The 14888-nt window shown below is 42.9% G+C and overlaps 1 protein-coding gene across 5 annotated transcripts in view; it reads left to right on the forward strand.

Annotated features, from left to right (window-relative positions):
- BMPER (BMP binding endothelial regulator) overlaps positions 1–14888 on the forward strand; it is a 296813-nt gene that overhangs the window by 38045 nt on the left and 243880 nt on the right. Inside the window, exons 2-5 of one of the 5 annotated variants that reach the window (XM_059171541.1) lie at positions 3116–3229; positions 3335–3485; positions 5676–5840; positions 10714–10799. In XM_059171541.1, the coding sequence (XP_059027524.1) occupies positions 10785–10799 (15 nt within the window). In that variant the 5' untranslated portion in view covers positions 3116–3229; positions 3335–3485; positions 5676–5840; positions 10714–10784. Of the gene's footprint in view, positions 1–3115; positions 3230–3334; positions 3486–5675; positions 5841–8510; positions 9661–10713; positions 10800–14888 lie in introns of those variants that run through there. The other 4 variants (XM_059171542.1, XM_059171543.1, XM_059171539.1 and 1 more) reach the window with 4 other exon arrangements.

Consider the following 14888-nt stretch of genomic DNA (forward strand, 5'->3'; position numbering starts at 1 on the left):
GAATTCACATCCAATTCTGACGAGCAAGCAGGGGTGATGCTATTTCACCCTCTTATTAGATGGAGACACTGAGCCTTGCAAAGTTAATTAATTAGACTCAAATCATTAGAATGTCAAGTGGCAGAACTAGGACTAGATATTAAGTCATTGGATTAGTTTCAAAGAATTCCCTTTGAATGCTTCCCGCATTAGTGAAATTGGTTTTCTTCATTCCTTAATGACAACTAACTAATCTCCTGGGTAGCAAACTACTATATAAATTAAGCTCTAGTTAATGGGATAGTTTTGATGGATTAAAACTTGGGCACTGGAGTTTCTTATTTTGCTGCCTTCTGAGAGATACTGAGATTGTTCATTAATGTGATTATTGTCTTTCTAATGGAAGGTACTGGAGAAGATGGCTTGGGGAAGGAAAAGCTATGCTGAATTCAAGTTGAAAGAGGATGCTTTTAGGAAAAGAGTGAGGGGGAAACTGGGAGGAACTGATTGTCACCTTGTAGCTCACAGGCACTTGATATTATGCCTTGAAGCTGATGGTGGTTAGGTAAGTCACCATTATTTGTTTTAAGATTTCCTTGAATAAATATTTACACCACACAATCAATGAAGTCTAGAAAGTCAATGGGCTGTGTTTTATTTTTAACAAGCTTTAAATTAATTGTATGTCCTCTGTATCTACAAACATCTATGAAGATAACTCTGAGAAAAGCTTAGAGCTCTTGATGACTTGCAAGTCAAGTCTGGCATATAAAATTTCTAAGACCGGGGCGCCCGGGTGTCTCAGCCGGTTAAACCCTTGCCTTCGGATCAGGTCATGATCTCAGGGTCCTGGGATCGAGTCCCCTATCCAGCCCTCTGCTCAGCAGGGAGCCTGCTTCCCCCATCTCTCTGCCCTGGCTCTCTGCCTACTTGTGATATCTCTCTCTCTGTCAAATAAATAAATAAAATCTTTAAAAAAAGATTTCTAAGACCAAAGGGGATAATAATCCTTAGTTAAGAATACATAAAAATATCATTCAGAAGCCTTAATGCACATGCCTTTGTTCTGTCAATTAATGAATTTCTCCCCAAGGAAAGAAATATGAATGATAAAAAGATGTTCAAGCAAGCATCTGTTCAAGTAGTCAAAAACTGGAAGTAACTTAGAAGATTAATTAAGAGAATGATGGTACCTTCATAAAATAGAATATTATATAGTTATTTAAAATGATGCAGCCAAAGAATAATTAGTGACAAAAACGTTCACAATAAATTAATAAGAGCATGGGTTCCAGAGTCAGCCAACTTCGATCCCAATTCTAGCTCAACCAAGCACAAGTTGTATGACCTTGAACAATTTACTTAATCTTTTGTGCTTAATATCACACAAACATAAAATGGGGCTAATGATAGTACCTGCCTCATAAGCTTGTTGGGTGAATTGAATGAAGTAATATGTAAACTGCTTAGCACAAAGCCAGTCACTTTAATAAGCCAGTCACTTTTTTTTTTTTAAAGGTTTTATTATTTGAGAGAGAGAATGAGAGAGAGAACAGAGAAACAGAGGGAGAAACAGATGCCCTGCCAAGTTGGGAGCCCGCTGCAGGACTCAGTCCTGGGACTCCAGGATCATGACCTGAGCAGAAGGCAGTTGCTTAACCCACTGAGCCACCCAGGTGCCCCAATAAGCCAGTTACTTTAATAAAACAACAGTACAACAGGGATGCCTGGGTGGCTCAGTGAGTTAAGCACCTGCTTTCAGCTCAGGTCACGATCCCAGAATTCTGGGATCAAGCCCCATGTCCTATTCCCTGCTTGTCAGGGAGTCTGCTTGTCCTTTCCCTCTGCCCCTGCACCCTACTTGTGTTTGTCTTCTCTCTCTCTCAGATAAATAAAATCTTAAAAAAAAAAACCACACAAAAACAAAACAAAAGCAGTGCAACATTTTCTTTCTTTGATAATCTGTATTTCCTACTTTGGGGGCCAATTATTATGATAATTCAGTAATGAAAAAGAAAATATAAAAGTTATTTTAAAATTTATCTTAAATATTTTAATTGTGGTAAAGTAGACATAACATAAAATTTACTGTCTTAACCATTTTTAATTGTGCAGTTTGGTAATTGTTATGTATACTCACTTCATTGTGTAACTAATTTCTAGAATTCTTCCCTTCTCCCAAAACTAAATCTGTACTCTTAAACAACCCCCATTCCTCCTTCCCCTCAGCCCCTGGCAGTTACCACCCTATACTTTCTGTCTCTATAAATTTGACTATTCTTATAAGTGGAACTGCACAGTACTTGTCTTTTGTGATTGACTTAGGTCACTTAGCATAATGTCCTTGGGGTTCATCCAGGTTGTAGCGTGTGACAGAGTTTCCTTCCTTTTTAAGGCTGAATAATATTCTATTTTGTGTATCTAGTACATTTCGTTTATCCATTCATGTGTTGATGAACACATTTTACCTTTTGGCTATTGTGAATAATGCTGCTGTGAGTACAAATGTTTAAAAGTTGTTTTTTAGGGGCGCCTGGGTGGCTCAGTGGGTTAAATAAAGCCTCTGCCTTCGGCTCAGGTCATGATCTCAGGGTCCTGGGATCAAGTTCCGCATGGGGCTTTCTGCTCAGCAGGGAGATTGCTTCTCACACCCCCCGCCCCCGCCTGCCTCTCTGCCTGCTTGTGATCTCTCTCTGTCAAATAAATAAATAAAATCTTTAAAAATAAATAAATAAAAGTTGCTTTTTAAGATTTATTTATTTATTTATTTGACAGAGAGAGAGAGAGAGATCACAAGTAGACAGAGAGGCAGGCAGAGAGAGAGAGAGAGGGAAGCAGGCTCCCCGCTGAGCAGAGAGTCCAATGCGGGACTTGATCCCAGGACCCTGAGATCATGACCTGAGCTGAAGGCAGCGGCTTAACCCACTGAGCCACGCAGGCGCCCCTAAAAGTTGCTTTTTAAAAGAAAGAATAAGTTACCCTGAATTTCCTAAAACTCACTAGACATAAGTAAACTGGCACTACAGCTGGTTGGAATCCGGGATCTGTTCTTTGCCTCTGTAAGTGCTTCAGTCTTTAAATATCAGATTAATTAATACATTTAGCTTTTTATTGGGCACTAATTCTTTGTCTTTAGGTGTAAATTTTTCAGAAGATTGTATGCTCAGTGGAGAATAACAAGGAAAGATAAAACTAACAAGGGCCAGAAAAAGACACTACTTTCCTCTCATGTTCAGGAAAGTCAGAAGTGGTGAGTCCAGGGCTCGTTTTGCATTTCATATCCTAGTTTAATCTTCTTTCTTGCTCTTCCATGTCCTTAAAGCTGTTTTTGTTTTTGTTTTTGTTTTCCTGAAAGCTCTTTTCATGGAGAAGAGTGGTTGCCGGAGTTCCAGCAGCATCACTTATGCTCAGATTCCAGCCATCAGCAAGAAGGAAGGGAAAAAGGAGGAGTGTCCCCTGGGGTTGTTACCTGTCAGAGAGGCTGAAGAAAGAGGTGTTTATTGCTGGTAAGCCGTCCATGCACTGCACAAATTAGGGGTTACTTATTGAGGAAGAATGGATACTGGGGGACAGCCGGGGTCCCTGCCTGTCTCATTCACGTTACTAGCTCCTGGTGGTACACACTGTTAAGTAGGTGGTGCTGAACAGTTCTTCTCTGAGTCTATAGATAATGCAGAAATAGTTCTGAGGCAGTGGTGATTTTCTCTGTTCTATAGAGGTTTACTCCAAATGAGACTGATTTAAAGTCTTGCAGGAGAGCTCATAAGACCTTGAACAAAATGAGCAAGGCATTAACTTAATATCCTGGTGCCTGAGGTTTGCGTGGCGATTCCTTCAACTGTATCCTGCACTCCAGATGGACAGATAGGGCTGTAGCTTTGGTGCCAGTGAGGCTGGTGACGGGGTGAAGCTGGTTTGGGGAGTGACTTCCCAGAGAGAATGTGGAGAAGAAGACCCTCTCTCAGAGATTATTCTCTATAAATGCGCAGCCCTGGTGCCTACTTACTGATGGAGTCAAATTTATATCTGATTTTTATAATCTCCAATATCAAGATGATTCCTTTATTAGATATTTTAGATATTGAAGGAAATTTTTAAAATCTTTGAAAAATAGCTCTTTTGCTTTAATTACAAAACTGGAGAATGTATGGCCCTCTAATGTGGGTGTTTTGGTTCATATATATTTAAATAAGGAAGTACTATGTGAGACAGGCACACCTTCCCTCATTTCTCATGGTGTACTATCATCATTGTGGGCAGGGTTGGGGTGAGGTCAGAGGTGGGTGGGAGCCAGGGAAGGAGTGGAGGGGACTTTATATACTACAATATTATTTCAAAAATTAAAAACAACAGTGATTTTGTTATTTGGATGGATTTTGTTGTTTTTGTCTAAAAATGCCTCAGTTCTATAATCTTTACCAAAATGCCCTGCTTTAGAAATGGATAAACTACAGTGACTACAGTCATATGAAAAGAACCTTGAGGTTACAAATAATGGAGAGAATGATTAATTGAGAAAAAGAGCAGATTAATGACTTAGCAATTCAATTTTAATAATGATCATTTAGATTAAATAGGCCAATATCACTGAAATGGTGCTTTTGTCATTGTCCCCACTCTCCACCCCCAAGATAAAGTAATTTCAGAGCCTCTGACTTTTTGGAACGACAGTAGAGTCCTCTGGCAGAAACTGGAGGACTTCTCCCAGCTCTCATGGTCAGGCACCCTTTTTCTGAAGGACCAGAAAATAAGCAAACCAGTAGCAAAGCCCAAAACAGAGTGCAGTTCTTTAACACTGAGTCTAGTGATCTAAAAGCACATTCACTGTATAACTTAGGTGACCTGGGTCGTGGTCTGCTTTTTACGGTCTTAGAACTTGTGTCATTGGTGCCAGTTCAGTTCAGCTGGTATTCGAGTACTTAATGCGTCAATTCTGAATTTTAATTTGCGTCCTATCTAAAACAGCCCGTGGTGCTTTCCTATAATTCCTATGGCTTAAGAAGGCAGGACATTTGTAATAGAAAAGCCCCATGTCCGAGAACGAGAGGAACTCTGTGTCAATGGGCAGGAAGTTGGTTTATATGATCTCTAAGTGCTTAAAAAAACCCAGAAGCAGCAATATTATTCATCCCAAGAAGAATCCTGTAGCCATGCTGCAGAGGCTGAGAGACTGGTTCATGTGTATTAGACCCTGCATCATCCGAACCCTTTCCAACAGGTGCAGGTGGCAACGGCGCTCTCCCACAGAGTCACTAATAATGCTGCCTGTCCTGACTGCCGAATATGCCTGCAGGAATCGTTTCCTTTCTGCAGAAATGTAGTCTGGTTGTTGTAAAGAATTAGGCACTTATTCCATGGCAGACTTCGTGTTGCTTATCTGGGGTGGAATCTTGAAGCGCTGCCTCTAGATTCCTCATGATTTCCAAGGCTGCCCACGGCTCCTGCTCAGCCAACAGAGAGAACTCTTTGAGTGACTACTCCCCATTCTCTTTATAAACCCTGTGTCTCCTGGCAGTTCCTCTCTACTCTTGCCAGACTGCCCTTCACCTACTAACACTCCCCTTTTGCAAGGCTCAGCTCCTGTGCTACCTCCTCCAGGAAGCTTAATCTCTTCTTTAAACTTCCACAGCAAAGTCTGTTATCGCCTCCTTTTACACAGTAAGGCCCCTTTATCTGCAGTGTCCCTTTTTCTGCAGGTTCAGTGGCCATGGGTCAGTGGAGGTCCAGAAACAGATAGTCCTCCTTTTGACAAATCATGAGAGGGTCAGTAGCCACCTAACTGACCTCACGATGCTTCTGTCATTCGCCTCCCTTTGACGCATCACGCAGCTGCTTCATCATCTCGTATCATCGCAAGAAGGGTGAGTACAGTATGATAAGATATATTGAAAGAGAGAGCACATTCACATCTTATGATAGTATATTGTTACAGTTGTTCTAGTTTATTATTGGTTATTGTTAATTTCTTGCTGTGCCTAATGTAAATTGAACTTTATCATAGGTATGTATAGGAAAAAAAACCCCACATATATATAGTGCTTAGTACTATCTGTGGTTTCAGGCACCCACTCAGAGTCGTGGACCTTATTTCCCTGCAGATAAGGGGAAATTAACTACACTCATTCCTACCTTCACTTACAAACATGCTTTATCTCCTTCACTAGATCGTAAGCTTCTTAGCAGCACCACTGCTTATCCTGATCAAGTCTAAAATGCCTAGCCTGATGTCTTTTATAAAGCAAAACCCTCTCACATTTATGGAGTACTTTTGGCCCTCCCTAGTGGTTGGTATCACAATTCCTTTACTCTGCTGCCTTTTTGATAGATCTATTTATTTCTATTTTTAGGAAGCTGGGTTGATGCCATTTCTTTTGCTAAATTATATATTTGGTTGGATTTTTTACTGTAAATTCACTATCATAGTTTCGCAAGGAGATGAGAATGTCTACTACCACAGGCCTGATTTCCTTTTGGTTGGATTAGGTTTTATATTGTATTTCAAAGAGGATGAGATAGTACTTCTTCTAACTGCGAATGGAATGGGCCCTGAGTTAGACAATAGTCTTTGAGACCATTACCTCTTTCTCCTTTAAAAATCTTATAAATAGAGCCAAACACACTGCATTCTTTTGATTTCAGTCAAGAGAGTTTGGGATTTGGATGGCACCACCATTTATTTTAATTGTGAAAATAGACTTATGTGTTATTCAGAGAAGCCTCCGCTGCCTTTTCTTTCTTTTTTGACCCTGGACTATCTCAGCTTTGGGGAGACAGAGACTGTGGGGCAGTTGACAGACCATCATTTGAAGGGGGTGGTGGCAGAACGGTGCAGACACGTTCTGATAAGCCCTTTGGGGAGAAGGATGCTCTTACAGAAGTAGGCCCCAGTGGCTGAAAAGGCAGCAAGGGAAATCACTGGTGGCAGCGGATTGGAACAAACAGGAAAAGGAGACAGGTTTGCCAAAGGCTTCTGTACATCTCTCCCGTTTGTAAACTTCCAAGCAGATGGAAATGTTTTCCAGGTGGTTTTTGGATTTGTCCCTACAGAGAGAGTTTCAGTGCACCTCAAAGCACCATGCCCCTGGTTAGCGAAATCCACACACTTAGATTTCATCATGACGGATTTTGTCTCCCAGACCTCTGAGGATGCATGGCTGGTGCCAGGGAAGAAGACACATTGGAGTAACTCACACGTCCTCTTCAAATTTCCTCCAGTTCTGTAATGTGTGTTTATGCAGATCTACTGCTCAAGTCTGGGGCAATAAAAGGTCTTCCAGCCTCCCTGTTATTCTGTTTTCCCTAGTTAGGTTGTGAGTAACGTCTTTATCTAAAAACCCCATGCAAAGAAAATCTTTTTAGATTGAGAAGGTAGTGGTTTCATCTGATAATACTTACCTGTATTAATAAAAGTTTTTATTTTATTTTTTAATCAGTATGGATTGGAAAGTAAGATTGGGTTTAGAGGTTTTTCTTTTTTTTAATGATCTCTTTCTTTATCATTAGTAAACACATTAGACACATTCTGATTTTTGAGAAGCTGCCTGGTCATGGCAGTCATCTGGGGGTAAAAAAAAAACAAAACAAAACCCTCGTCACACGTAATCTTTCTTCTCTTTTAAGTTTTACATTAAAAATCTGTTTTGAGAGGGAAATAGAGCGTGCTAAGCTAATGACAGCTTTCCCTTCCCTTATTTTTTCCATGTCAGAGCAGTGCGCTCCTATCAGCTCCTTGCTGTGCGGGACGTTGGCAATCCTGCATTCAAACAGGAAAACAAATAAAGAGCTTCCCCCGCCCCCAGTCACGGAGGGTTTAAGATGGAACTGGACTAAATGGGTGCAAGCATACTAATTTATTTTCAAAGGTGTATTTTCTGAGACTGCAAACAGTCCACTTTGCCTGGAGACTGTTAGGTGCGTCCCACAGACAGAAGTGCTTGGCTAGTCGAAGGTTGCCCTTTGGATCCACCGAGGCGGATCTGTCGGATCTGTCGGGAGGATCGGCGCGAGGGACCTGGTTTCCATCCTTGGGGGGAGGAAGCCGGCAACCCAAGGTGAACTCCGAGGACAGCTGATTATCAGATCCTAACATTTGCCAAATGTCCCCTAAATGCCAACCTGCGCCTTCGCAATTTGGTTACAAAAATTCTCCTCTCTCTTGCAACCCCCCTTTGAGCAGAAGGTGGTACGGCTTGGTCAGAAAGGCCGCGATCCGGACGGAGGTATCCGCGGTATTTGCGATCCGGCTCGCGGACACCCAGGGCTGCAGAGATCAGCCTGGCTGCGAGGGCGACAGAGCTCTAAACTGCTGAAGTCGCGGGGGTGCCCCCCCCCCCTCCGAGATTAGCCGCCCGGCGGGTCCCTCCCTCTTTTGCGAGTGAATGAATGATTAGTCAAAGAGCACCTCCCGGCCCCAGTGCGCCGGAGGTTGGAAGGGAGGAGTCTTGGAGAGACGGTTCCCCTTTTCTAAGGGCGAAAAGCGTTCGCCTCTGTGCTTTTATTAGTCGACCTTGCATGTGGTTTCAACTTCTGTCCTCCCTAGAGTCAGGACGCGGACACAGAAGCACAAAACACTGATGTCGAAGGCGCCTCGCCCCTCTGTCGGCTCAGCCCGGCAGTCCGCTGTCGCGCCCCCGCCAGAGGGAAGCAAAGCTGGGAGTGAAAAGTTGCTGGGCCCCTCCTGCACCCCGTTTGTCGCTCCTTCCCAAAGCTGGGGCACTTGGGAGATAGTAGGGTGGTGAAGCGTCCCCGTGCCCCATTTTCTGCTTTCTCATAGGGTTGGGGCACCCCGGCGTGAGCAGGAGTGGTGTGGCATCCCCTGATAGGGGAGGGATCCCCAGGGAAAGGGAGGAGGCACCGAGCGCGCCGGGCGGTGGAGACACGCCTGCCCGGCTCGGATCTGCACCCCGGGGTTGGCGGCCTCCCTCGAAGGGCTGGGGAGCGGGCTGGACGCCTGGCTGAGACGTGTTCGGGGCGCGGGGTTCCTGCGCCCGGACGCCCCCAGCGGGTTCCGGGAGGCGGCCGGTGCGCCCCTGTGTTGGGCGCGGGAGCGAGCGCGCGCGCCGGCCGGGCGGAGAGCCGGCGGGGCCGGCGGGAGGTGGGGAGTGCAGGAGTGGAGGACGCGGCGGCAGCGGCAGCGCCGGGGGCAGTAGCTGCAGCCCGGGCGGCGGCGGCGGGAAGGCTGTGCGCAGTCCGCACCGCAGCCTCTCTTCTCGGCCTATCTCCGGCTACTCCGACATCCCCTTCCTCCCGGCCCCATCTCTTGCGTAGGGTGGCCCACGACTAAGCCGCTGCGAGCAACTCCCTAAAAAAAAAAAAAAAAAAAGGAAAAAAAAAGCCGCATTGGAGGAGCCTGGCCGCAGGACCCCTCCTCCCTGGCGCCCCTCACCCCTCGCTCCCCCCCACCCCCCGCTCCCGGGCGCCCGCCTCCCTCCTTCGCGGACTGTCTCCCGACTCGCCGGCTGAGAGCCCTTTTTGACTGCGAGCCGAGGTAGTGGAGCAGAGGCGGCGGCGCGGGACCTGCAGTCGCCCGGGATTCCCTCCAGGTGACGATGCTCTGGTTCTCCGGCGTCAGGGCTCTGGCTGAGCGTCCCTGCCGGCGCTCGCCCGGGATTACCTGCTGCGTCTTGCTGCTGCTCAATTGCTCGGGGGTCCCCATGTCTCTGGCTTCCTCCTTCTTGACAGGTAGGGGAGGGGGCGGGAGGGACCGGCCCTCCCGGACGCTGGCTTGGTACCTGGGAGAGGAGTCGCTGACTTGCCCCGGGGACGGGAGGGTGGGGAGCGAGCACCTTGGCGCCTGCCACTGGCTGGCGGATGGGGATTAAGCGAAGCCCGCCGTGTTAAGGGGTGGGAAGGCAGTGAATAGGTTAAGGGATGGACACTGAAACCCTGTTAGCATGAATATAGGGATAATAGAAATTCTGTTTGAATTTGAGAATTTCTTTATATTTGTTATTTTCTTCAACGCTTGTTGAGATTTCTTCTCCTCCTGTCAATATCAAGGAAATAATTGCACCGTTTTCCACACATCCTTCTTTCTCACTCTATAAGGCTCCAATATAGCTTCTGTGTTAGGAGTGCTTTTTAAAGCACTGGCTCTCCAGACTATGAATTTGAAGAAACTGTCATATTTTAAAAAAGGTAATACTAGCAGGATATAATAATGATGTACTTTCAGACAGGTGAAGACCTCAGCCGCTATTCTGAAGGACATACTTTACTGACACCTGGTGCAGAAAAGAAAATATTAAGTCAATTTCTAAGAGAAGAGGAGAGAAGATTGTTTCAAAAGGGATTTAAACTCAAAGCAATTTGAGGCAGATTCATATAAAGGCCTGCTCGTTGATGCAGTCCTGAATTTTGTTTAGCCCTAATGTCCACTTTGAATTTTTTTTTTTTTTTTTTTTTTTGCGTATGGGTTATGTGTTTAGTTGAAATATCTTCATCAAGGAGAAGTATTATTAAAGATTCAGTGAAAGAATTGGATTTGTGCTTAAGCTTTCGGAGAGCAGAAAATCTCTATATGACAGTCTTTTTTTTTTTTAACTTTAAATAAAACTATTTAAAATAATTATTTTGGGGGGGAAATTTGTTTTTGTTGCATTTGATCATTTAAAACTCATTAAGGATTTCTGAATTTGGTAGTTGCTTCAAAAAAGGATTAGTGTAAAAAGTTAAATGCTTGCAATAATGCCATTAAGCAAAATTTAAATGGTTTTTTTTTTTTTTTTCACTCAGGGTCTGTTGCAAAATGTGAAAATGAAGGTGAAGTCCTCCAGATTCCATTTATCACCGACAATCCTTGTATAATGTGTGTCTGCTTGGTAAGTATGAGGATCAGGTAATGTGAAGTCAGTTGCTCCCTTTGACAAGATGAATCCATTACATGTAATAATATAACCAGATCTTAAAAAGTGTTTTTAGTCCTTATAAAACTGCACTTAACTGTTGAGTTGAGTTCATCTGAATTTCTGAGTTTTATAACATTGGTACTTTCTGTTTCATCAGGCTTAGGATTCTTATTTTTTACATCATCCTTAGAGAAAAAAAAAATTAAGATGGACTTTGTACAGCACTGTCCCAGTGATAATTACTGTTGACACTGTCTGTTCCCAGAATGGCTGTTGGCACCAAATTGTAGGTGCCATCAAACTTTCTGCCTTGGTTCTGTCATCTTTGTGAGAAAATGATGAGATAACATTTTGGTATAAAGATCAGGGATAAGATAATGTGACAAGAGGAAAGAGAGGTGATAGTCACAAAGAAGAAACCTGAGGATAAGACATAATCTTGGATTTCTTTGCCTGTTATACCCTAAGATCTCAAAAAGAGTCTTTATATTTCTGATCTGGAAGCATGAGTCAGAAAGACATTCTCTTCTTAACAGAGAATGATACTTGGCTGCTTAGTTAACACTGGTAGTGGCTAATAGATTCAAAAACATAATTTGTTTCAATTTATTTTAGTTTAAGAGTTAATGATAAGATCAAATGAGTAACCACATGGGGGAGATTAAATTATATAAACAAGAAATTCTGAGGTGAAATAGGTATTCACAAGGAGCAACATTTTTGCTTGAGATTGTTTTATATGCCAATCACCATTGGCAAAGCTTGGTTAAGGACTACACATCACAAAACCCTGCTGGAAAAACATTCAGGCAGCCAAATGCAAAGCCCCAAAGTGATAGATGACTTCCAGTTATCAGATCAGCATGGTGTATGGAACTGGGGAAGGGAGTCTTCTCGATTTAGGTGAAAGCCAAGCCATCTGGGTTTAAACGACCCAAACTTTTTCATGACAAGGAATGAGGTCAATGTTGCAAAATGATAAATGAGTGAAGGTGAATGCCTGTATCAAATGATTAGCAGGTTTTGAAGACTAAAGGAATCAACAGAGACAGAAGTAAAGATGTAGTACATTTGCTGAGATGGTATATATATTGTGCCTTAGTAAAAGCTGAGAGGGGGCTCTTTGGATTTTGTTTATGAGTTGCCATGTTAATTAGTGATCCTTCACTAAAGGACCTGTTGAAAAGAAGCTTTGCATTTAAATTTTGTATCCATTGTATATTTACTAACACGGTGTGTGAGTGTGGGGGGAGGGGTGTAAGAGGAGAGATAACCTTCCCCTTTCACTGATCTTATCTGTATAATGTGAGTGAATTATTTTACCGTAATCTCTTACGATTTCAGGGGGGAAATTCCTGAATAATATTTAAATGTGCTTGGAGCTCCACATGTGAAAATACCATTTTTCTCCTCAGCAGCCTTACAGCTCATGAAGTTTAAACATACAGTTTGCAGACTGTTCCCAAGTTACATTATGAAAAATTCTATACAGAGCAATCCCCCTTCTCAGTATTCTCCTCAGGGTAGAAATTCGTACCTTTCTCTGAAAGCACAGCCTTACTGATAATAAGATGGATGCTAGAATCCTGCCATTTTGAAGCTAAAAGAATGAATTTGAAAAGAAAAGACGAATCAGTTGGAATTCAAGTGGGGGTGATTATTTATCCTGGAAAAGTATTGATTAAGTTCACAAGAACAGTTGGTTCATTTATATCTAACAGTTAGAGGTATCTGCTTTGATTGAGAGCTGTCAGAAATCCTTTCCAAACATGTGAAGTCGTGACTCTGGCAATCCACCTCACTTGTTATTTGCAAGGTGCCTCAGAGTTCTTTCAGGAGCCAAAAGGTTTAGAGGTATAGGATTAGGGGACCCAAGCTATCATAGTGCTTCCCAAACATTTGTAATGACTTGATAAAATTGAGAAGGAATAGATGATTGGCCACTTCTGTATTTGTGTATGTTCTTGTATGTTTCCAAGGGATCCACTGCAGACCAAGGATTTCAAAGTACCCCAGACTGCTGTGAGGTTGGTTGGCATTTTTTTTTTTTTAAGATTTTATTTATTTATTTGACAGAGAGAGATCACAGTAGGAGAGAGGAAGGGAAGAGATCACAGAGAGAGGAAGGGAAGCAGGCCCCCTGCTGAGCAGAGAGCCTGATGTGGGACTTGATCCCAGGACCCTGAGATCATGACCTGAGCCGAAGGCAGTGGCTTATAACCCACTGAGCCACCCAGGCGCCCCGGTTGGCATTTTTATACTTAGGTTGGAATGTAGCCATATTTAACAGATAGGTAATAGTAGTAGTAACAACAGTTATATTGCTGGCACTGATCTAAGCCTACATTATTTCATTTAACCTCCACAAAAATCCTTTGAGGCCTTTTACCCCCATTTTACAGACGAGGAGACTGAGGCTAAAGGTGTCTCCTTGCTTGTGAACTTCATATTTGAGTAGATAGAGCAGGAACTTGCTCTTGGTTTCATCTGCCTCTAGAGCACATCCCTATCATTGAGTGGAACAGACTATTAGCTTAAGGATGTGAGAAAGCAAGGAAAAAAAATTAGAAAGATCACTGAGTTATTTCTTGGTACTGCTTGAGTTATTTATTTTATTCTTTTTTTTTTTTTTTTGAGTCTTTCTGGAGTTCAGTTAGCTAACATTTGTTAATCGCATTATATGAAAGGAAAATCTCGTTATGATTTCAGTTGACCTGCAGGGAGCTTTAGTTGTGAGCTAGTTTTATGTATGTACATTAAGAGGGTATGTAATAGTCAAAACTGTACTTTGGATAAAGAAAATAGTCATATTTAGTTTGTGTTGGTCCAGCCTTTTGGCAAAAATGTACTTAAAGCTGAGCGCAAGCTCATATCTTATTTCATAACATGTACTAAAAAAAAAAAAAAAAGCTAACCTCAACATATGCTTAAAAAAGATGTAAAATGTTACAGTTGGGAGGAAATAGGTGGCACAAAGTCCTGTATATAATTACAGTGTAAAAGCTTGAAAAACCCCACAAAATCAACTTGGCCTGATTTAAACTTTCAAGCTCCGAAATGTTTTAAAGGTGGAATGAGCTCATTTCTGTGGGAATTTTGAGGATGACAGCGGATGCAGTGGCCACGGCAGGCAGAAGTGAATAATAATATTCTCATTTATCCTCATCTGCTGAGGCCCAGCATCTTGCCAGAATCAGCTGTGATCCAAGAATAACCTGTCTGTTAGCTGGTGATGGATATGGTTTTAAAGTGTAGGAGTCAAGAAGCTTCAGTTCATCTATTCAAGGGGAAGGTGAGAAGTTAGACCACTGTCATGAAAAGGAGGGAATCCAGTGGGCAGTTGAAGATTAAAGATGCAAGTGCTCTATTGTTAGAAAGCCAAGTGTGGCTTTTCCCCACCTTAAAAAATGATCTTTTATGGGGCTGAGGAAGAAAAGGCCCAGACTTACTGCTGTTTTGTATGATTTCCCCCCTACCCTTTCGGCTAGAATTTTCCTCCACAGAATGCCTAGGAAAACACATGGGTTCCTTTCTTGAAGTACAGTGATAAGAGGTGGTCATGCTCAGAAAATGAAACCAAAGCAATTCTTGGGATCTTTTGGCATCTCCAAACCACCAACTGTGCCTGGGAGATGGTACTCCTACTTCTTGTCCCTTTCCATCTAACTGTCACATAGAAGGAAGCAGGACAAGCCAGGGAGTTCGGTCTGGTACTGGAAACCTGAGAAAGCTTTGGGGGCCAGGCCTCAGAAAACCAGAAGTCGGTCAGAGCTTAGTTTGGCATACATTTTGTTCAGCAAAAAACATTATTCTGAGGTTTAGATTTCCTCTTTTAAATCCAGAGGTGCAATGTAGAAATGGACCCTCTGCTCATAAAAAGCAATGTGAAATTTGGTGTTACAAGAAGCGGGGCTCCACCAATCTTGGAGTCAACCAAGTGGTGAGAACAGAGGAGACATTGTCTTCTCTCTTCTACTTTTTAATCACAAAAATCTTCTGTCACTAAACAAGTAGCTACCGGCATCTTCGGTTCTCTGGGGTGCCTTATCTCTATAAAATCCT

The sequence above is a fragment of the Mustela lutreola genome, chromosome 4 (assembly GCF_030435805.1).
Source record: "Mustela lutreola isolate mMusLut2 chromosome 4, mMusLut2.pri, whole genome shotgun sequence".
In the NCBI taxonomy this organism is placed as follows: domain Eukaryota; kingdom Metazoa; phylum Chordata; class Mammalia; order Carnivora; family Mustelidae; genus Mustela; species Mustela lutreola.